General features: G+C 38.2%; 5 protein-coding genes and 1 long non-coding RNA gene across 14 annotated transcripts in view; 4 read left to right on the forward strand and 2 right to left on the reverse strand.

Annotated features, from left to right (window-relative positions):
* LOC103314138 (voltage-dependent T-type calcium channel subunit alpha-1G) overlaps window positions 1-5,341 on the forward strand; it is a 59,720-nt gene extending 54,379 nt beyond the window's left edge. For all 5 annotated transcript variants that reach the window (XM_064357647.1, XM_064357646.1, XM_064357650.1 and 2 more), the window contains 4 exons: window positions 43-956; window positions 1,007-1,573; window positions 3,197-3,429; window positions 3,472-5,341. In XM_064357647.1, the coding sequence (XP_064213717.1) occupies window positions 43-956; window positions 1,007-1,573; window positions 3,197-3,429; window positions 3,472-4,290 (2,533 nt within the window). In that variant the 3' untranslated portion in view covers window positions 4,291-5,341. The remainder of the gene's footprint in view (window positions 1-42; window positions 957-1,006; window positions 1,574-3,196; window positions 3,430-3,471) is intronic.
* A 76-nt stretch (window positions 5,342-5,417) lies between these two features.
* On the reverse strand, window positions 5,418-7,804 carry LOC662747 (uncharacterized protein). Of its 3 annotated transcripts, none has more exons than XR_001575372.2 (6): window positions 7,645-7,804; window positions 7,154-7,593; window positions 6,815-7,105; window positions 6,626-6,765; window positions 5,924-6,576; window positions 5,418-5,626 (listed from the first exon to the last, which is right to left on the reverse strand). XR_001575372.2 is itself a non-coding variant. In XM_008199214.3 (6 exons), exons 1-5 carry the CDS (start codon window positions 7,747-7,749, stop codon window positions 6,545-6,547), a joined length of 1,008 nt encoding a protein of 335 aa, XP_008197436.1. In that variant the 5' UTR covers window positions 7,750-7,804; the 3' UTR covers window positions 5,418-5,626; window positions 6,507-6,544. The 3 variants fall into 3 exon arrangements, 2 of the variants coding, with proteins under 2 accessions (XP_008197436.1, XP_015838494.1); XM_008199214.3 differs by having other exon boundaries at window positions 6,507-6,576; XM_015983008.2 differs by having other exon boundaries at window positions 5,418-6,576.
* A 187-nt stretch (window positions 7,805-7,991) lies between these two features.
* Window positions 7,992-9,569, forward strand: LOC662718 (uncharacterized protein). Its single transcript, XM_968799.5, has 4 exons — window positions 7,992-8,723; window positions 8,805-8,952; window positions 9,020-9,253; window positions 9,303-9,569. Exons 1-4 carry the CDS (start codon window positions 8,128-8,130, stop codon window positions 9,504-9,506), a joined length of 1,182 nt encoding a protein of 393 aa, XP_973892.2. The 5' UTR covers window positions 7,992-8,127; the 3' UTR covers window positions 9,507-9,569.
* Window positions 9,570-9,962: 393 nt separating this feature from the next.
* LOC107398572 (uncharacterized) lies at window positions 9,963-10,428 on the reverse strand. The gene is made up of 2 exons (XR_001575373.2): window positions 10,104-10,428; window positions 9,963-10,042 (listed from the first exon to the last, which is right to left on the reverse strand). It is a non-coding gene; the product is annotated as an uncharacterized LOC107398572 (long non-coding RNA).
* A 951-nt stretch (window positions 10,429-11,379) lies between these two features.
* LOC662688 (tetratricopeptide repeat protein 39C) lies at window positions 11,380-16,636 on the forward strand. 2 transcript variants are annotated; one of them, XM_015983001.2, is made up of 8 exons: window positions 11,380-11,664; window positions 11,716-12,058; window positions 12,109-12,445; window positions 12,493-12,702; window positions 12,749-12,917; window positions 15,181-15,631; window positions 15,681-15,898; window positions 15,955-16,636. In XM_015983001.2, exons 1-8 carry the CDS (start codon window positions 11,494-11,496, stop codon window positions 16,060-16,062), a joined length of 2,007 nt encoding a protein of 668 aa, XP_015838487.1. In that variant the 5' UTR covers window positions 11,380-11,493; the 3' UTR covers window positions 16,063-16,636. The 2 variants fall into 2 exon arrangements, with proteins under 2 accessions (XP_015838487.1, XP_008197438.1); XM_008199216.3 differs by having other exon boundaries at window positions 11,381-11,664; window positions 12,109-12,187.
* A 1,275-nt stretch (window positions 16,637-17,911) lies between these two features.
* On the forward strand, window positions 17,912-19,864 carry LOC662655 (mitochondrial glycine transporter A). 2 transcript variants are annotated; one of them, XM_008199217.3, is made up of 4 exons: window positions 17,912-18,265; window positions 18,753-18,868; window positions 18,924-19,014; window positions 19,074-19,864. In XM_008199217.3, the coding sequence occupies exons 1-4, from the start codon at window positions 18,176-18,178 to the stop codon at window positions 19,707-19,709; spliced, it is 933 nt and encodes a 310-aa protein (XP_008197439.1). In that variant the 5' UTR covers window positions 17,912-18,175; the 3' UTR covers window positions 19,710-19,864. The 2 variants fall into 2 exon arrangements, with proteins under 2 accessions (XP_008197439.1, XP_973832.1); XM_968739.5 differs by lacking the exon at window positions 17,912-18,265 and adding an exon at window positions 18,290-18,687.
* The last annotated feature ends 801 nt before the right edge of the window (window positions 19,865-20,665 follow it).

Consider the following 20,665-nt stretch of genomic DNA (forward strand, 5'->3'; position numbering starts at 1 on the left):
ACCCCCAAAAAACACAACTCAACCAAAACCAAACATTTTCAGGTTCCGCCAATGGTGCTACTGGTTCGTGAACCAAAAATGGTTCGACAACGCAATTCTACTCTTCATTGCCATGAACTGCATAACCCTGGCCATGGAACGCCCCAACATTCCGCCCGACAGCAACGAGCGTTTTTTTCTCTCAACGTGCAACTACATCTTCACCGTGGTTTTCACAATCGAAATGTTCGTCAAAGTCGTGGCCTCAGGCATGTGCTACGGCCCCAACGCCTACTTCACCTCCGGCTGGAACATCATGGACGGTTCCCTGGTCATAATCTCCATAGTGGACCTCCTCATGTCCCTAATCCGCTCAAACAGCCCCCGCATTTTCGGTATTTTGCGCGTGTTCCGCCTTTTGCGCTCGCTGCGCCCTTTGAGGGTCATAAACAGGGCCCCAGGACTCAAACTCGTGGTGCAAACGTTGCTCTCGTCGCTCAGACCCATCGGGAATATCGTGCTGATTTGTTGCACTTTCTTCATAATTTTCGGGATTCTGGGCGTGCAGTTGTTCAAAGGGTCGTTCTACCATTGCATTGGGGAGAATTTGACTGGGATTGTGACTCGGAATGATTGTGACAGTCGGAGGTACCAATGGGAGAACCAGAAGTACAATTTCGATGATTTGGGGCAAGCGCTGATGTCGCTGTTTGTGCTGAGTTCGCGGGATGGGTGGGTTAATATCATGTACAATGGGCTGGATGCTGTGGGGCTTGACCAGCAACCCATTGTGAATTACTCCGAGTGGAGGTTGTTGTACTTCATCTCGTTTATTCTCCTAGTTGGGTTTTTTGTGCTCAATATGTTTGTGGGGGTGGTTGTGGAGAATTTTCACCGGTGTCGCGAGGAGCAGGAGAAGGAGGAGCGGGTGAGAAGGGCGGCCAAAAGGGCACTACAGCTGGAAAAGAGGAGGCGTAGTAAGGGCTCAGTGTTTGTTGTGACCGGCGGAATAATTCCAAAATTTCAGAAATGAACGAACCTCCCTACTACATAAATTACGCCCCTTGGAGGCTTTTTATACACAACGTGGTGACTTCAAAATACTTTGATTTGGCAATTGCTGCAGTCATTGGGCTAAATGTCGTAACAATGGCCACCGAAAGCTACAAAATGCCCAACATCCTCAGCTATGTGTTGAAAATCTTCAATTATTTCTTCACAGCGGTGTTTATCCTCGAAAGCACCATGAAGATTATAGCTTTGGGCTTTGTCCTCTATATTAAGGACAAATGGAACATTTTGGACGTGGTCATTGTTATTCTATCAGTGGTTGGGATCGTGTTAGAAGAGTTGAAATCGAACATAATCCCGATCAATCCCACTGTTTTGCGAGTGATGCGAGTGATGCGAATCGCTCGCGTTTTGAAGCTGCTCAAGATGGCTAAGGGCATTAGGGCGCTTTTGGACACCGTCATGCAAGCGCTTCCCCAAGTGGGCAATTTAGGTCTCCTATTTTTTCTGCTTTTTTTCATTTTTGCCGCACTTGGGGTCGAGCTGTTCGGACGGTTGGACTGCAAGAAGAACAACTGTCAAGGTAATTTCCTCTGATCTCATCTAATTTTTCAGAACTATTTCTGTGAATTAAACTCCTGTTACCTGTTCACCGCAGATTTTTCTTAAAAATAAGCTTTTCGTCTAAAAAATTTACATTCACATTCACTTCTACTGAAAAAAGTTATTCGTCGAAGGAAACAATAATAATCAGTTTTCGGTCATTTCTTTGAACTGAAATGAGCTTGAAGATGAAGCAAGTTATAAATTTTTCTTGAGTTTTTGTTTAATAATGAAATTGGTACTCTTTCTATATTTCATTATTTGATTTCTGTCTCACATGATTATTTTTCATTTTTTTAATTTTCTTTTTAAAAATTGGAAACTGCAGTGTAGTTAAGTAAGCAGCGAAAAAAACTTGATTTTTGTTTAAAAACTTGCAAAAATAATGTAATTTTAGACATAATTCTGTGATTTATTGACTTATTTTTAAGAAATTTTGCACAATCATTAAGTTTTTACTGAATAAACGCTTAGAAATGGTAAATTTTTGGACATTTTCTACCAAATTTTGTGATTTTTTTCGTTCTTGTTTAATAAAAACAGGAAGAAAAACTTGATTTTTGGTTTAAAAACGTGTTTAAATCCTCAGAACTTGCAAAAATAATGTCATTTTTGATATAATTCTGTGATTTACCAGCTTATTTTTTAAAAAATCTTGGACAATAGTTAAGTTTTTGCTAAATAAACGCTCAAAAAAGGGGAATATTTAGTCGTTTTCGACCAAATTTTGTGATTTTTTCGTTCTAGTTTAATAAAATCAGGAAAAACAACTTGATTTTTGGTCTGAAAATGTGTTTAAATCTTTAAAACTTGCAAAAATAATGTCATTTTTGTATAATTCTGTGATTTTTTGGCTTATTTTTTAAGAAAATTTATGCAATAATTGAGTTTTTGCTAAATAAATGCTTAGAAAATGTAAATTTTTAGTCATTTTCGATCAGATTTGGTGATATTTTTCTATCTAGTTTAATAAAAACTGGAAGAAAACTTGATTTTTGGTCTAAAAACGCTTTTAAATCCTCAAAACTTAGAAAAATAATGTCATTTTTGACATAAATCTGTGATTTATTGGCTTTTAAGAAACTTTGGGCAATAATTGAGTTTTTGCTAAATAATACTTAGAAAAGGCAAATTTTTGGTCATTTTTATTAGGCCCATTGTTACGATTATACTTAGAGTTTACGAGAAAAATGCAAAAAAACGATACTTTTGACCTTTTTAACATTGAATAATTTTTTAACAGACCTAGAACAGTAGGGAATTTTTGATATTTTATCTGTGATGGGGTACCTAAGACCTGTAACAAGTCTATACGAATTATTGTAAATTGAAATGTCTTTTTTAGCCAGAATTTCTAAATTTATTGTTAATAAAACATTGTAAAATTGCTCATTTTCTATAATTATTACAAATTTTTTGTCTCATGATAGTTTTTAAAATAGAAAATGGCAACAGCGCATTTGCATTTTCTGCAGTGAAATCGAGCACAAATTGGGAGTTTTTGTGTAAGAAAAAAAATTCTATGTTTAAAGAGAAATTAAAAAAAACTGACTGTTTTTATTGAAAAATATATTTCAAATAAATTTATTAACCCCCCCCCCAGGTCTTGGAGAACACGCCCATTTCGAAAACTTCGGCATGGCCTTCCTGACCCTGTTCCGTGTCGCCACTGGTGATAACTGGAACGGCATAATGAAGGACACCCTCAGTGACGAAAAATGCGACAAATCGGCCGAATGCGTGACCAATTGTTGCGTTTCCAAAATAATTGCTCCAATTTTCTTCGTAATTTTCGTACTAATGGCCCAGTTCGTACTAGTGAACGTCGTGGTTGCGGTAAGTGTTAGTTTAAGATCGTTTGGTTTAATTCTCGCCCAGGTCTTGATGAAACATCTGGAGGAGAGCCACAAGCACCTGGAGGACGAGCAGGACTTGGACAACCAGATCGAGCGCGAGTTCCAGGAGAAACAGGAGATGGAGGAGAAGCGGGAGTTGTGTTTGGCCCTCCAAATGGACCAGGAGTGCCAACGGCAGCACAAACCGCTCACGAAAGTGCTCTCACTGCCATCGAACTTCACGTACAATCCTCCAGGGAGTAAAGCAACGCTAGAGCGGAAACCGTCGTTTACCCAGACCAGGAGGCAAACCCTGCACAGCCACCAGCCCATCACGCTGCTCAATATGGACGACATCCGGAACATTGACGAGTCGCTTTCGGACATTTACAGCATCCAGGAGGTGGAGAAGAACCACCACGGCAGACAAGCGAATTTCGACGAGATTATTTCGCTGAATCAGAGCGAGTTGTTGCGGGTTCCCAAGACGGAAGAACGGTTCCCGTTGAAGAGAATCAACGAAACGAACGAAAACAATCGATTGGTACTTCCGGTCGACCCCAAACCCAAGTTCTACGGAAGTACCAAGCACCTTTTCACGAAACAATTATCGATGGAGATAACTGAAGAAACCCCCTTTCTGCAAGTGCCAAGCCAAGTCGAAGCGAACAAACCCGAAGACAAGGAATTGAAGCTACCGAAGCACGACAGCCAGGAAAGCGTCCAGAGAATCATCACCGAGCGCCGAAAGCTGGACGAGAATCTGAAAGAGTTCAACGAGTACGACATTTTCGATGTGACTCACAGTAGTGAAGAGAACCTAGTGGACGAACAACGAGAAAAAACTGAGAATCAGTGTTAGTTTTTTGATAATTCGTGTGATTCTTCCCTAGTTACCTATTTTTATATCTGTAAATAGCGCATGTGTAAAAAGTCGGTTTTCTAGCCTATGGTTTTATTTTTACATATCTGTAGTCAATGTTTTAGAGTTTTGTACACTTGTTGAAACGTCGTGTTAGGAATTTAAAAATAATCAAACTAAAAATGTCACAAATTCGGCAGAAAGTCTCATTTCTAGCGACTCCAATATCAGACATACAATATACAGGGTCTTTGCAAGATACTTAGTGGTGCTTACGAATCATTAGGATTAGTTCTCGGGTGGTTCATTTCGTTGACACCCTGTATTATTTCAACGCCACCCGATTTGTGTTAGTTAAAGCGGGCGGCCATCTTGCCGTCGACTCAAAATGGCCGCTGGCACTAATCGAGCAACTAAACGACTAGAGTAAAACAGTAAACTATTAGATAGATTAAAAGTAGAGTAAATTACTCTCTATTAAATCGGGCATGTAATTAGTTTCGATGTTAAATACATACTCACAAACAGCACTGAAACTTCCGGTGAGTGGTGATTATTGTAACAAAGCCATAGAAAAATCAAAATCTGATGCTTAAACTAGTCAATTGCGTGTCATAGTTTCTATGGGCAATAATTTGTGGGAAACAACTCTAAATCGACAATCTCAACTTCGCCTTCCAGGAGCTTCTGATAAAAAAACTCAACTTAAAACAATGTAATTAAAAGGAAAAACATAGTTCGTGTGATGTTATTTTTTTGTTACGCGTTTTTTTATCGAGCCAAGCGTTGGTGTCGGTTTTTCTAGTTACAAGTTTGGGGCAGTCTGTGATATTTTTGGTCCCCCTTTTAGATTAGAATTTTAAAAGTCTGGAAAATTCGCTCAAACTCCACAAGCTTCAACGAATTTTCCCTCTCGTAGGTGCTTTCCTTAGATCATTTCTCTATCCGTGCCTTTCTGTCTATAGCAGAACTGTTCTTTGTTTCTTTAACCGAAACTCATGTAAATTATTGTATTTAGTAACTTTAAACTGAAAATAAAACATTAAAACGACTTATTTCGCCCTTTTTCTCAATGCCATTTTTTAATCAAGGAATTGTGGGAACTGGGTTTGGAACGAAAACATCGGTAACAGTATTGCTAGTTTATTTGTAAAGTGTCATACATTTAACTTAACGTAGCCTATCCTAAATAATTTACAAGAGTATAAAAAACTGTGCTTCCATTTGGAACGGCAAATAATTTAATAGAATGGAAACACAATCATCACCTCATTGCACAGAAGACCAAACGCCCGTCGGAGACCTCGACATGGTTACCTCACCTGTTTGTAGCCAACTGCAAAAATCCAGACCAGTGATGAGACGCTGATACGAAACAGGGGGAGGTTTTTTGACGATTTGACCCGCCGTATTCGGACGAAATGTCTCTAATTGACCAGAGAATTATTTAATAGTTGTGCTCAAGACTTTTCCTCCAAACACGTGATAAATACCTCGATTACAACGGCGTTATTTGAACTAACACAGCGAGCGTCAAGTTTTAGCCCCATTTTCCAATTTTAGTATTTATTTTTAAACAAGGATAAAACCGACACCGCATGGAGCAATACTCCTATGTGCAATGTATAAATACCTCTTTTAAAATGTCAGGTAAGTACAAAAACAACCGAATGTGTGAGTGTGACCAAGTGGCGACACCATCTCGATCGATACCTGAATACAGCTGAAAACTTAGAAGAAACAAAAATGGAGTCAACCGTTTCCTAGCTCTCGCATTAAAACACCGCCAAGGCCTCAAAACACAACAATTGGACCGTTCTTGCCCCGTCCTTCTCAAGGACTAAATAAAAGTACTCAAAACGCAAATTTTCGAATAAAAAAATGCACTTTCTACAGGGTTATTTTCTTATAGGGCCTAGAAACTTTAAACTTCCACCTTAATTATCACAGAAAATCACGTTTAAAGTCTAATATTTTGTGGTTGTGATTTTAAATCGTACCGCCATCTGAATACGAGTCAACTAAGCGTCAAGAAAACTTGATCCAATTGTTGTGCTTGGTGAAATTCTTATTATTTTGATAAGAACTCCACGAAGTAATAATTTTGTTGGATCGCAATCTATTTACAAATTTTAAACAAAAAAGGTCACTTATGCAATCACTAACCTGTGGCGCTGAAAAAGAAATTACAACCAAAAAACTAGAAAGCCACCTACCTGGATTGCTTGATCTTACTGGTCTAAGAGAAAACCAATCAGCGGCGGTACTGGTGATGACTCCTCCTCCCTAAAAACAAAACACAACACCTCCAAAAAACAGCATTTAAACATCGCACCGGAATCACGATCGGAGCGATGTTTCCGGTCTCGTTCCCTCTCCTTCTCCCGTTCTTTCGTCCTATGTGCCTCTCTCTCCCTCCTCTCCTTCCGCTCCTTATCCTTGTCTCTCCTATCCTTTTCCTTGTCTTTTTCCGACCTGTGGGAAATCAGAATTAAAGGCCTCAGCTTCGCTTCGGGTTCCGAACCTATGTTCCGATCGTTCCCGTCGTTTCTCTCTGTCACGCTCGCGCTCTCTCTCACTTTCACGGCCTGCTAGACTACGACCGGAGCGTCTCTCCTCCTTGGCGGTTTGAACCACAGCTGTGATTTCCTCCAAGGCGGATTTTAAACGTGCAAAACCCACGTGTTGTTTGCCCATCAAGTGGTCGTCTATCCTTTGCTGGGCGTCGCCGACTATGAGAAAAGCCCCACAGACTTGACACACTTCCATTTGTTTTTCCTGGGCCGCGGCCAACTCAGCCGTGGCGTTCCAATGCCTAAACAACGAAATAACGCGCGAATTTTGCAAAAATTAGGGGAATTACCCATTTTCGATTTGTTTGCGTAATGAGTCGCGTTCTTCCTTCAACTGGTCGCAAAGTTTCATCAAACCTTGGGCTTGCTCCACGTTACCGTCGGTTCCAGCCTGCTCTGCTTCAGCCTCAAGACCGTTGATTCGCTCGTTTAGGATTTTAATTTGTTCTTGGTTTTTTTGCGATTGTGCGGGTGATATGGACGGGAGTTCGGTTTTCCCGCTCAGGGCTAGTCTCATTTTGCCTTTTTGTATTTTACGTTCGACTTCATTGATCATGGAGGAGCAAAAACGGATAAACTCCTCCTGGTAGTGGATTTTTCGGTGGGGTTTCGCTTGTTGGAACATTTTTCGGATTTCTTCATCGTGGACTTTCGAACACGCGCCCAAATCAGCTCGCGTGTTCACGAATAAGTCGTGGGGGCAGAATTTAACCATGAAATACTTGCAATACTGGGGGCAAAAGTTAGTTTGACGGAAAATGGTCAAATTTGTGACACTCACTTCAGGGTCCTCCCAGTTCAATTCTTTGACTTTTTCATTGGGGGCGACGTTGCGGTTGCGCCCCATTAACTCGTCCAAGAGCTGAGCTGCCGCTAACACAGCCATTTTTTGTTTGATGGCCTTGAAATAATTTTGTTTTTGTCAGGTTGGTCGTGGCGTGGCGACTGTGGCGTCATCTCACCAACGGAAAACATTTTTATTGTAATTTTAACGCAAAACCACGGATTAAAACTATAATAAAGTTGTCCAAGTAACAAATTTCAATCATTTCGTCCACATTTCAGCCACAAATTTAGAAAAATCAGCCTGGAATATGTAATTTTCGACTTTTGGTGCCAGCCTCTGGAACAAAATTCCCCAAATTTCGAACTCAGCTGTCATGTTGACAGTCAAAACTTAGGTTAAGTAGAGTTTGAAATTTAGGATTATTTTTTGTGATAATGATACGTGTAAGCTGGCCCAGTCCAACGTGATAGTTAATTGATGGAACCAAACCGCTTGCACCTGTTATCCGAGGACGAAATGGCCAGTTCCAAGGACTGGAGAAAGGCCTTAAGGTCGCAGCCCGCTTACCGCATAGTCAATCGGACCATACGTGGCCAAACCCAGTTCATTTCAATCGTGGCCTTTATCGGCCTTTTTGTGTTAATCCTCCTGTACATGTTTCCCCGTAAGGGGGCCACATCTGGTAGCGTTCTCAGGAGTAGTACTTACAACTACACGTACCCTCTAACTAGTCCAATTAAAACCAGTTCAATGCATACGTTCCGGATAGGTGTTATTGCCGATCTGGACACGAATTCGAAGAGTGAAACGGAGAAGAATGTGTGGTTTTCGTATTTTATGAAGGGCTATCTGAGCTATAGTCCTACGAGACGGACGGTTGTGGTTACGTGGGACCGCACAAGTCCGGTCAAGTTAACTACGAGTTATTCGTTGAAAGGGAGAGGGATGGAGTTGTCCGAGTTGGTGGTTTTTGACGGCAGATTGCTCACTTTTGAAGACAGAACTGGACTTGTGTACGAAATTATTAATGATAAAGCAGTTCCGTGGCTGCTTCTTATGGACGGGGACGGGAGGTGAGATAAAAAAAATCACCCTGTAGCGGTCGCTGTATCAAAATTATAACCACCCTGTATTAATTAATTATTTTTTTGCAGAACCACAAAGGGCTTTAAGTCGGAATGGGCGACCGTAAAAGACGAAATTTTATACGTAGGGTCCATGGGGAAGGAATGGACGACCCCTAGCGGGGCCTTTGAAACAAACAATCCCATGTATGTGAAGGCCATAACACCCAAAGGCCAAGTAAGTCCCTTTTTTTGCTCAACGTGATGTTGCGAATTTATTCTTTTTTAATGTTGATAGTTTTTAGGTCAGCCACCTAAGCTGGGTGAACGAATATAAGCGAATTCGGGAAGTTCTGGGCATTTATTGGCCCGGTTATATGATCCATGAGAGCGGGGTTTGGTCTGACGTCCACAGACGTTGGTTCTTTTTGCCTCGAAGGTGCAGCAAAGAGCAATACAACGAATCATTGGACGAACATAGAGGTTGTTCGGTGTTGATAAGTGCCGATGAGGATCTCTACGATGTTAAAAAAACACAAGTAATGTTCAGTGCTTTCGTAATTTTTTTTTATTTAATTGTGTGTCTAGATTTTGAATTCGAAACCAACGAGAGGTTTTTCGAGTTTCAAGTTCCTGCCATCGTCCGAAGATCAAGTCATTGTGGCGTTACGAAGCGAGGAAGTTGATGGTAAAACAGCGACCTACATTACCAGCTTTACGATTCGAGGGGAAGTCCTCCTTGACGATCTCCACATAGCTGATTTAAAATACGAGGGATTGGAGTTTATTTAGCATTCCCGCAATTTTGTAAAATATTGTACATTGTGTATTAATTTAAATAAAAAATTGTAAATACGACTTGACTTTGATTTCGTTTACAAAGGCTAAAAAATATAACTTAGAGACTTCCAATCGAAGAGCAAAACGGTTTGTTCCAGTGAATTCTGCGTTTTTTTCTTAAATATCTATAAATATCTTAATATCTATATCGATTTTATGAAGCACAACATAATTTTGAAATTTTAGTTTTTCTTATTACTCTCGCAATAATACGCTATTTGCGTATCGTAATATCCAACAAACTTCTATAATAATTACACTAAAAACCAGGGTAATTTAGTTAATTAATCAATCTTATTTAAAGAAATAATTCGGCGACGTTGGCGTTTTTATAGTTTTCAAACAGCTGGGAGGTGCTAAAAAAAGTTGTCAAAAGCTGATTGAAGTGTGGAAAAAATACACAGTTAGCACTATCAAATAACTTTTATATTTTTTCTCCAGTACATTTCAACTTTTGTTGAAATGTTAGAATTAGTCGACCGATGACCCTACAAAAGGAAATGAATTCGAAATAAAAATTGAAATCATAAAATGACATATAATACATACTTTTTGATGCACGTGCAGAAGCCACATAAAAGACAGAAGCCCAAATCACAACCGCCAACACAAAATTTAGCAAAGTTGTTTTTTTGGAATGCATTTTGTCAGTTAATTCTTTTTGTCTTCTTCAATACTACAAGCTTCCTGACTATATCCAAGGTTTTTTTTCTTTGCTTTTTATAGAAAACATAATCAAAATTAGGTGCTCTTTATTGTTATAATGACAATAATTATAATAATGACCCATTTAGTATTAGAAAATTGCACCGATAAGTCTGTTTACCGATCAAATAAATACGATAATCTGAGTCATTGATATGGGCGAGGTTGATTACACCTATACTTCAGCGATATCAAAATGAGTCCATAGAACACGTAAATTCACAAAAAGTGAATTCCAACGGTAAACAAACGCATTTTTTACATAATTGAGTTTCAAATGAAACTTTTTTAAAAATGACCAAAAAAATTATTACTAATAAACTAAAAATCGTAAGACAAAACGGTTTATTTTATTGAATCTTGCGGCTAAACTTACATATTATACCAAGCTTTTAACAAAACTAGCTAACTTAAAAACATATTTTATAAATTATTTTAAATTGAAAAATGGTGGATGCGCCGGGTTATTTATTAAAACTTTTATAACTCAGAAACTAAATGTCGTAGAGCAAAACGGTTTGTTTCAGTGAATTCAGCGGTTTATTTTCTGTGTTATACCAACTTTTCACGAGATTAAAAATTTTCAATATTTTTGCTCAAATTTCCTGAGTAAATAATACACTTACCTTCAAAAAGGTGAAAAAAAAAGTTTTTTTTAAACTAACTCCAGCAAATTTTTATAGACTTCTACATGTCCTAACAACCCACTAAAGTTGTTAAAAGTCCACAAAAAGTCCAAATGTTCGATTTTTTGATGTTTGATTTTTTCAATTTTAGTCGCAATTTTTGTCGGAACATTTATCGAGCAATAGCTCCGGAACTATTAGAGATAACCCCATGAAATGTATTATCGTTGGAAAGCTCTTTACAATATCTATTTTTTTCAAAAAAGATTATTGTTCTCCGACTAATAGTTTTCGAGCAAATTGCAGATAAATGCAAAAATTGGTGAAATTTAAAAAATTCATAACTGAAAAACTATTGGGAATTTGGCGATTTTTTTGACGTCAATCGATTCCCCGTCTGGTTTTAAAATAGCTTTGGCGTAAATCTACCCTTCTGAAAATGTGACAAGTCGGCGCCCCTGTGTTTGCCACCACCGCTGAAAAAATCAATACCGTCGGCGTAGTAAACCATGAATGAACACCCCCGCGTGACAGTGACATTTCTGTCAAAACACCCCCAAAATTCCCAGTGAACATCCCTCCAAAATGCCACACTAAATCAGGCAGAGATGGCTTCAAACGTCCCGGAAAAAAACGAAGAAAACGTGCCTGATTGGGTCCTGGCAAAGCGGGGAATCAACTTTCTAATCAACAACAATGCTAAAGAAGCCCAAGAGTTGTTTTCTTCGTATCCGGAGAGTCTACCAATGTGTGCTGGCTACTCATTTGCCGCGTTCATGGTAAACTTAAAACACACCCCCTAAACCCAACCCTAACACACCAACCACCAGGATGCCTTAATGACCTTCGAAGACGACAAACTCAACCTGGCAACTTCCGTCCTCAAGGAAGTTGAACGAAAGTGCACTTCTGAAACCGGTTGGTTCAAATCGGTCAAAAAAGCGTTCGGTTCCAGCGACAACAACTCGCTTGCCGAAAATCTAGAAACGCAGATAATTCTAGCCGACTCGCAAGTGTGTCTGGCGATCTTGACTTTCCTGCAGCAGGACATTTCCGGGTATTTCAAGGGCGGCTGGGTGCTGAGGAAGGCCTGGAAGGTGTACCAAGGCACCTACCAGGAGATCCTCCACTTGTACAAGGAGGCAGGCGGCGAAGTCGGCGCCCCTTTACCAGGCATTGCCTCGCCCAAAACTTGCAACTTGTCGTAATTTCCACTCTTGTAGAAGTTGTGATGGAGCCGCTCAGTCCAGGCGAGTGCAGCTCCACTGGTTCGGAAGCCAGCAAGTCCGATCCTCTAAACGGGTATACCAAAAAAATCCCTTACTCCCACTCCGCCATCCTCACACACACCCAAACCGACTCCTCCTCCGGCTGCTCCACCCCCAACTCAATGAAGAACAACTGTAGCAGATCTAGCATAGATGCGTCTGCACTTTCGTTCCTCAAAAAATCGCTCTCGGTCAATAGCGCGCTCTCAAAACACACGGCCAAGGCCGAATGGTCGCTCTCTTTGGCTTACTTCACTTCAACTTTTCACCTATTTTCACCAACAGACAAACTGTGAGTAAGGCACAGGGGAAGTCACAGTCTAACGCTGGAAATTCCAGGAGAAGTGCTCAAGTTGACAAGGAAACGATCGAGCGCTTAATGGGGGCTGTGTCGTTCGGCTATGGTTTGTTCCAGTTGGGGATTTCCCTACTGCCGCCGTCCCTGCTCAGACTTACGAATTTTCTGGGGTTTGGAGGCAACAGACAGAATGGCATTGCCTGTCTGATGTATGCAAGGGAAGGGATTGACATGAGGGCACCGCTAGCAACGTCAGTTGATTTTGTTTTGGTGCTGGGGGTAATTTTTTGGTTCTAGTTTGTCGTTACTTTGGTACCATACTATAGTTAGGCCGTTTTATGCTCTTGATGGCAGTAATGTTCAAGCTGGGGTTAATGCCGCCACTCAGTTGCTACAAGAATCGGAAGGAGAGTATGGACAAAGTGCCCTTTTTTTGTTTTTCAAAGGGCGGGTCAATCGGTTAAATGTGAGTGCAAAAAATGGCTTAGGAGACGAAACGATCGTTTTAAATTAATTGTTTGGACAAAATACAGAAATGTTTATGAATAAAAAAATTTATTCGTCTCATGTCTTTAGCTTCAACCGCTGAAGTGACGGTTTAATTTAATTTAATTCATACTAAAACTGTTGAAGTTAGAAATATCTTAGTGTGTCGCAGACTTTTTTATAGGAAATTTAATTCTCTACAACTTTGGTTCTTACCCATTTTGTATCTTTACCCGTTTTCGCATAAAATGGTAACTGATATTCGTAATTTTTTTATATTATTTTGGATAAAGTGTTCTCACTAACTTTACCTCTGACTGTGTATTCAAGTTCAAAGAAAGTTTATTCAGTATAATGGAAATATTCGTTTTAAAAAACAAGCCAAAAGCTCAAAAAATGTTAAATTGCTGTCTTTTTAGGTAAATCTAACAAAAATTCAGGACTTAAAAAGGCATAAGTACCTAACGTAATTATCAATATAGTTCTGTTTTTTGTTGAATTAATTCTGATATAATTTTGAGTCAAATCGAGAGAAAATATGCAAACTACCAACAATTTGAGGATTTATTGCGTATTGTTTGGGCACATTTAGCCAAAATAAGAGATTTTTTGGTTCATAAACAAACTATTTTCGATTTTTCTCCTTGGTTTTATTAATTTTTGCAAACTAATTAACACTTTTAATTGGAAAATGTGTAGCTAATTTGCTAATTTAAAAATATCATTTCCCGCTTATTTTCTGATTTTTCGGACCGTTTTTTTGTCTTTGGGATTAGGTACCAGCCCAAATAAAAATTAATTAACTCTTTATCCTAGAAAACTTAAAAAACTTAAGCATAATAAGTTTTAATAATGTAAACACTGAAAATAGTTAAGCGTCCTACAGTTTTGGATTTTTAGTATCCATAAAATAATCAGTTCAATTTCTGACCATTTAAAAAAAAAATATTGTCTAAATCTAAATTCAGAACCAGTTTTTTTTCTAATAACATCGTACCATATTTTTCTTTTTTTTTTGAAAACCGTTAAGTGCCCTTGAGATTTTAAAACTGCGTAATCTCATGTATGATATTTAGGTCAAAAAAATTATTTAAAGAAAAATGTTGCCAAAAAATGTAGAAAAGTAACTCTAAAAAATAAGATTGGTTAAATAAAAAAAAATTATTGTTCTCTGTTTTAGCGAAATCTAACAAAAACCCACAATTTTTCAAAAAGTAAATACCATAATTCCAGCATAATTTGTGTTTGTTCAGATTAATTTTGAAAAGTTTCTAGTTAAAGCGGGTAAAACAGACAAAATACTAACAATTTTGCTATTTTTTTGGCTAGTTTTTAACGAATTTTTGCATAATTAAAGGCCCGTTTGAAAAACGTGTAATATACCCAAAAATGTCAGTTGGTGATTTTTCGGATCGGTTTAATAATAGAGATAGAAAAAAAAACATAAAGGTAAGACAGGGATTCAAACCTAGGTCTTCTCAATTACCAGTCTTCCATCTGAGCAACCGAGCTTTTATTGGTAAACAACTGGTAACATCCAATAATAAGCACTTCAATTATCAAATATTTATCATGCAGTTTACAAACTAAAAGCTCAAAAAAATTTTAAAATTTCGCTGCCACATAGCAAAATCTTGCAAAAACCCACCATAATTCTGTGTATTTTCGGATTAATTTTGATGACGTTTCGAGTTAAAGCACGTAAAACCGCCAAACTAACAGCAATTTGGATTTATTTTGTAAATTTTAAGCACATTACATGAAACAATGTCAAAAACAATGTCATTTTCGTCCTCATTTGATGATTGTCCGGACTGGTTTAACAACTACCAATAATAAAGCACCAACTTTTTGTCATCTTTTTACGCGCCTTGTGATTGGCCTGCTTTATAGTTGGGAGTGCATTAGTCCATCAATAACCAATGACAAACACCTCAATCGGCTTGCAATTTTTTGTGCGGCAGATAAACAGGTGCGAGGTGATTTTTATTGGTCAATTACTTAGCGCAGCAACTAATAGGACGCTGAATTTAAAAAGTAATGGACCTAGGTAAAAAACCTAGGTGCGCTAAAAAATGTTTAAATATAGTTTACGATAGAATTTTTATTTATCTCTTACTAGTAATATTATTATTGTTATTTAAATACACCCATTTTTTTAATTCGTTACGGGATCGTTTCGTTTCCTAATTTATTTTAATTAAAGTTCAAAAACAATCAACTCGACTATTTTTTTTTCAAAGAGCGACATTCCCAACGCTTTGAAATCCTTCCAATCGTCAGTCGAGAACGCAACTCAGCGCGAAATCAAAATTTTGGCCCTTCATGAAGTAGGTTGGTGCCATTTGATCCAACTGGATTACTGTAACGCCGAAAACACTTTCTCGTATTTGAAGTCTTGGAGTCGTTGGAGTCGCGCATTTTACAGTTACTTGGCTGGGATTTGTTGCGGTTCGTGTCGCAATTCGAGCAGTTTGACCAACATTAAGGAAATCAAAACGGGAGTCACCCTTGGTACTAAGGGCAACCAACTGGATGAGTTTCTCTCCCGACGTGCCAAATGTTGTCCGTCCGATGACGACGAACTGTCCACTTTGCCAGCCATTTTTTGGAAATTGCTAGTTTACGAAATGCTTTATTTATGGAACGCTTTACCGAGCTGTTTACCGCAAAATATCGAACAGATTAAACGAGGTAAAAGGGCAAATATAACGTGGTTTGAATTTTTTTATTTAATTTTTAGACTGTGAGCAAGTGGGGGATGGGATGGAGCCGATGTTGGGCTTGTCTAAGCTGATTCTGGGCTGTTGTAACTGCATTCAAAGGCAGTTTTCTGCAGGAATTGCCAATTTTCGGCAGTGTCTGGACTTGAGGAAAGGGTGTCCCAACAATGCAGTCGATGCCCATGTTTCCGCTTTCTCGCAATACGAATTGGGGGCGTTGTTAATTAAAACTAACGAAGTTAGTGGTTGGTGATTGGTTTGGTTTTGTCTAATTTTTTTTTTTTTTGGTTGCAGACGAAAGCTGAGGGTAAATTGTTGCTTCAAAACATAGCTCAGTACAAAGACTACGATTTTGAGCAGCGGCTCAATGTGAGAGTCCACTCAATGCTGAAACATCTGTAGACCAAGAACTAGTGACAATATTACGAATTAATGTAATATAACAATAATACCGATTGCAATATTAAAGTAATTTTATACCTACAATGTAGTGCACTTAAATGACTTCAGTTGCTTTGATTGAGTATACGAGGGAAATAGTTAAGTTCACCGCTTCATTTAATACAAATCAAATTTTTATAACATAAGGGGTGAGTAAAACGTATACAGGGTGTGTTTAAAGCAAGGCATAAAATTCGTAATCAAACAAATGAAAAAACAGGTAACTTTGCACTTTAATTGGGCTCAAATTTGACGTGACTGGACGCAATTTTTTAATGGAACGATATCATTTTTCTTGGTGCTACTTATTTTGAATATATATATTTTATTTATTTTTGAAAAATAACAATCACAAATAAACTCGTTCTGTATTTTTATTCACCCCTTATTTGCGCTATTTGAAATTTATTGTTGCATATTTATATCCGTCCAAAATTTGCACTTTTTTGATTATTATAATAACCATTACCATGAATCCGTTAAAGCTATATTACTATGTTATGATTAAACGATAAGAATAAATGTTATTAACCGATGTTTTCGTTATTTTCTCCCTTTTTCTAGAACGCGTGCGTTTCCGTTTTGACCATTTGACTTATCTCGCAAAATTAACAAACAATAAACACGATAATAACCATTGAATCATCTAGCAACATGGGACCCCCTGCCGGGAAGATAGCGCGCAATCTTATTTTCACACGCAATTTTTTTCGATAATATTTTCGAAATGGGTCAAAAAGGTCGCACAATTTATATTAGACTCGCTACGTTTGCAAAATCAGTTTGCTACTATTGGTGACTTGTTCGGATAGATGGGTGACGACAGACAGGTAAGCTGGTCTAGTCACCTGCGAGTGGGGCGGGGTTTGCGGCGTTTTATCCAATCGCGACGCTGCTAAAGCGTCACGTGACACCCACGCAACGTGATTAAAGTTTTATCAGTGTTGCTAATTTGCGACAAACAGAAATTTTCCACCGAAAAAATCGACATTTTTGTCGAAAACAATCTGTTTATTCCGTTTTGTTATAAAAAATGGGTGAGATGTTCAATGACGTTAAACGTTTTATTTTTTCGTGACGTCGGACTGTTTCCTTCGTAACAAACTGACATGGAAACAGCGCACGTAAATTAGAAATTTCTGTTGACTTGACCCTTAACCCCCGAATTGTGATAAGAGACCCCCTAGAGAAACAACAAGACTTTTAACATTGATAAGCATGAGCCTTTTACGTGCTATTTATTAATCATAGACGGTTTTATTAAGCGAGACGAAAGAACATTGTCACTAACCCAGATTTAAGACAAGGACGTTATATTTGTGTCATCAATTTTGTTAACATCTTTACAACAAACTCAAAATAGTAAAAAACAAATTAACACGTGTTTCGACAAACAAGATGGTGTCGCAATTTTTATTTTTCGCATATCTAAATTAAGCTAATCAGTGTGAATTTTTTATTTCATTTGCTAGACATAATTATACAAGGGAAAAATAAAATAGTTTACTCTCACTCAGCGATTTACCTGTTAGCCAAAAAAAATACATATAATTTTATTTTATCTTCGAGAGCTTGTGAAGAAAATGGTGAATTTTATCGAGTACAATACAAATTTTTTTTTATTAATTATAAATGTCAAAAATTCAAAAGTGAAAAAAATAAAAAAATCATCAAAAACAACACTGGTTGTTAAGCGTTTTTCTCTAGACGATAAAATTCCATTTTACCATAAAGAAAATATATATAAAATATAATTTGTTTGTTTCAATGGAATAAAATAATTAAATAGCCAGGCTTACACCCCTTTTGGAGTAATGCAATTTCGCGCTTATGCAACATGTCCTTGAGGTGACACCGATGACCTTGGCAAAAATGTTGATTGAAATTCCAAATTGGCATTAATTTAAATAACTTTAGCTACGCTTTTTGTGTTAATTGCTCCAATTATAAGGCAACAATAACACCGTTGAGTAAAAATAGCCATGTCATTGTCACCTGATCTAACCTTCAAAACCGTACGATAATCATTAGATAACATGCGTTTGTGCACTCCCACAGCTAAAAATGTACCGAAATGCAAGCAGAGGATATCACTAATGTTATTTTCCAACCGCCGGGGGGTCACATCTTGCCCCCCAATGGCACACAAACAATATTACAAGATGTAAGTAGACGATAACAAATAGGTCATAACGCCGGAAAAAAAGCGATAATAAGGTTCACTGGGGGTCTCCGATTGACCTTTCGTTTGAGTATAAATACCGAGTTCGGGCGATAATTATGCAGTCTTTAAATAAGTGCCTCCCTAATGACTTGTGACGCGAAGTGACCGAAAAATACTTTTTTTGAGTGCTTTTCCGAAATATTCATTCACACACGGAAGCGCTAATGCAGTTATCAAGTCTTCGCTATAAAATGACCATTGCTGATAAATTCCGCGTCAACCCTATCTATTATTCCGACTATTCCGATACGACCCGTGGTTTGTAAAAGGGGGCACTTCCTATTTTTTGTACTTACTTAATTGAACCAATCGAAGACTAATTCTTATCAGTATAATACCCAAAAATGGATATCGTTGCTAGTGTAAGTACACATTATGACCGATTTGGGGAAGTCAAGGTCATTACAAACTTGTTTTTTTATTACAGTATCCGTTGGTAAAAGCGTTCCTTGCCGGTTCTTTCTCCGGCACCTTTTCCACAATTCTGTTCCAACCCTTGGACTTGGTCAAAACCCGTTTGCAAAACCCCACCCCTGTCTTACAGTAAGTGGTTTCAAAAATACGTTGGCAGCAGTGGTTGATTTTTGAATTTTTCTAGGGGGCAACATGGGGGCGCGCGCATGGTCACCATCTTCGTCAACATCCTCCAGCAGGAGCACCTCCGGGGGCTGTGGCGCGGCATGACTCCGGTACGTTGCATCAACCCCCAGATTAATTAATTTTACTGACAGCCCCCTTTTTCTTCCAGTCGATCACTCGCTGCGTCCCGGGCGTTGGTCTCTACTTCTGTTCCTTGGATTACCTGAAAACACAGTTTTTCACCGATAAGACACCCTCACCCCTCGAATCCGTGGCTTTGGGGATGGTGTCCAGGTGCATGAGTGGCGTGGCCTTGATTCCCATCACCGTGGTTAAAACCCGCGTGGAGAGCGGTGTCTACGGTTACAACAGCGTGACCTCCGCACTCCGGGAGATCTACAAGACGGAAGGTCTCCGGGGGATGACGTGCGGTCTCATCCCCACACTTTTCCGGGATGCGCCCTTTTCAGGGCTCTATCTCATGTTCTACACCCAGACGAAGCTTCTAGTCCCGAGGGAAATCCTGGATTCGTCCATGGCCTCCCCTGCGCATTTCACCTGTGGGGTTACTGCAGGAGTTCTGGCCTCGGTGGTGACCCAACCGGCTGATGTTCTGAAGACTAAAATGCAGCTCTACCCGAATAAGTTCAACGGGTTGTGGTCGGTGGTTGTCTACGTCCATGGGAAGTACGGGGTTAGGGGCTACTTCAAGGGGATGGTCCCCAGGATGTTGAGGAGGACTTTGATGGCGGCGATGGCCTGGACGGTGTATGAGCGGCTGTCTAAGTCAATTGGGTTGAAGTGAAACCCTAACTTGGGTTTTCAAAGCTACTTGTAACCTTTTGTATCATAACTGGGTACGATGTTGTATTTTTGGAGCTAAAATCTACAGTATTCTATTTATATTATTATTGGAATTTGTATGTATTTATATTTTTGTTAAATAAACTCTTACTCGAATTTCGTATTTCACTTAAGTCCTTACCAACTTTCCCAATATTTCCCAATGTTAGATACGTAAATAAATTAACAAAAAATCCCCAATTACTCAACTTATAGAGACTGAAGCAAATATGTGTTATTTATTAGTCATATTTGAAAAAAGTCCTCGTAGAGGTCGATTTATTTTTTTAAAATTATACATAGTAACATTTATGATGTCACTGGTTTTTGAGTTGTGACGTCATTTTTTTTTAATAATAAACAATATTTTTGTTTACTGCTTTACGTAGTACACGTCTTTATAATTATCTTTCTGGTATAATAAAAAAAATAAAAATTAAAAAAATAAAAATGAAATATTGACAATTAAATATAATGAGCATTTTCGATCAAATTTGGTGATTTTTTCGTTCTAGTTTAATGAAAATAGGGAAAAAACATGATTTTTGGTCTAAAAATTTGTTTAAATTTTTTGAACTTGCAAAATTAACGCAATTTTGACGTAATTCTATGATTTATTGGCTCACTTATTAAGAAAATTTGCACAATAATCGAGTATCTGCTGAATAAACACTTAGAGAAGAAAATTTTTTGTTTATTTTTGACCAAATTTTGTGATTTTTTCGTCCTAGTTTAATAAGAACCGGAAGAAAGACTTGATTTTTTGTCTAAAAATGTGTTCAAATCCTTAGAACCTTATAAAAATAATGTCATTTTTCACATAATTCTGTGAATTATTGGCTTACTTTTTAAGAAATTTTGTACAATAATTGAGTTTTTGCTAAAAAAACACTTAGAAAAGGTACATTTTTGGTCATT

This window comes from Tribolium castaneum, chromosome 6 (assembly GCF_031307605.1).
Source record: "Tribolium castaneum strain GA2 chromosome 6, icTriCast1.1, whole genome shotgun sequence".
NCBI classification, from domain to species: domain Eukaryota; kingdom Metazoa; phylum Arthropoda; class Insecta; order Coleoptera; family Tenebrionidae; genus Tribolium; species Tribolium castaneum.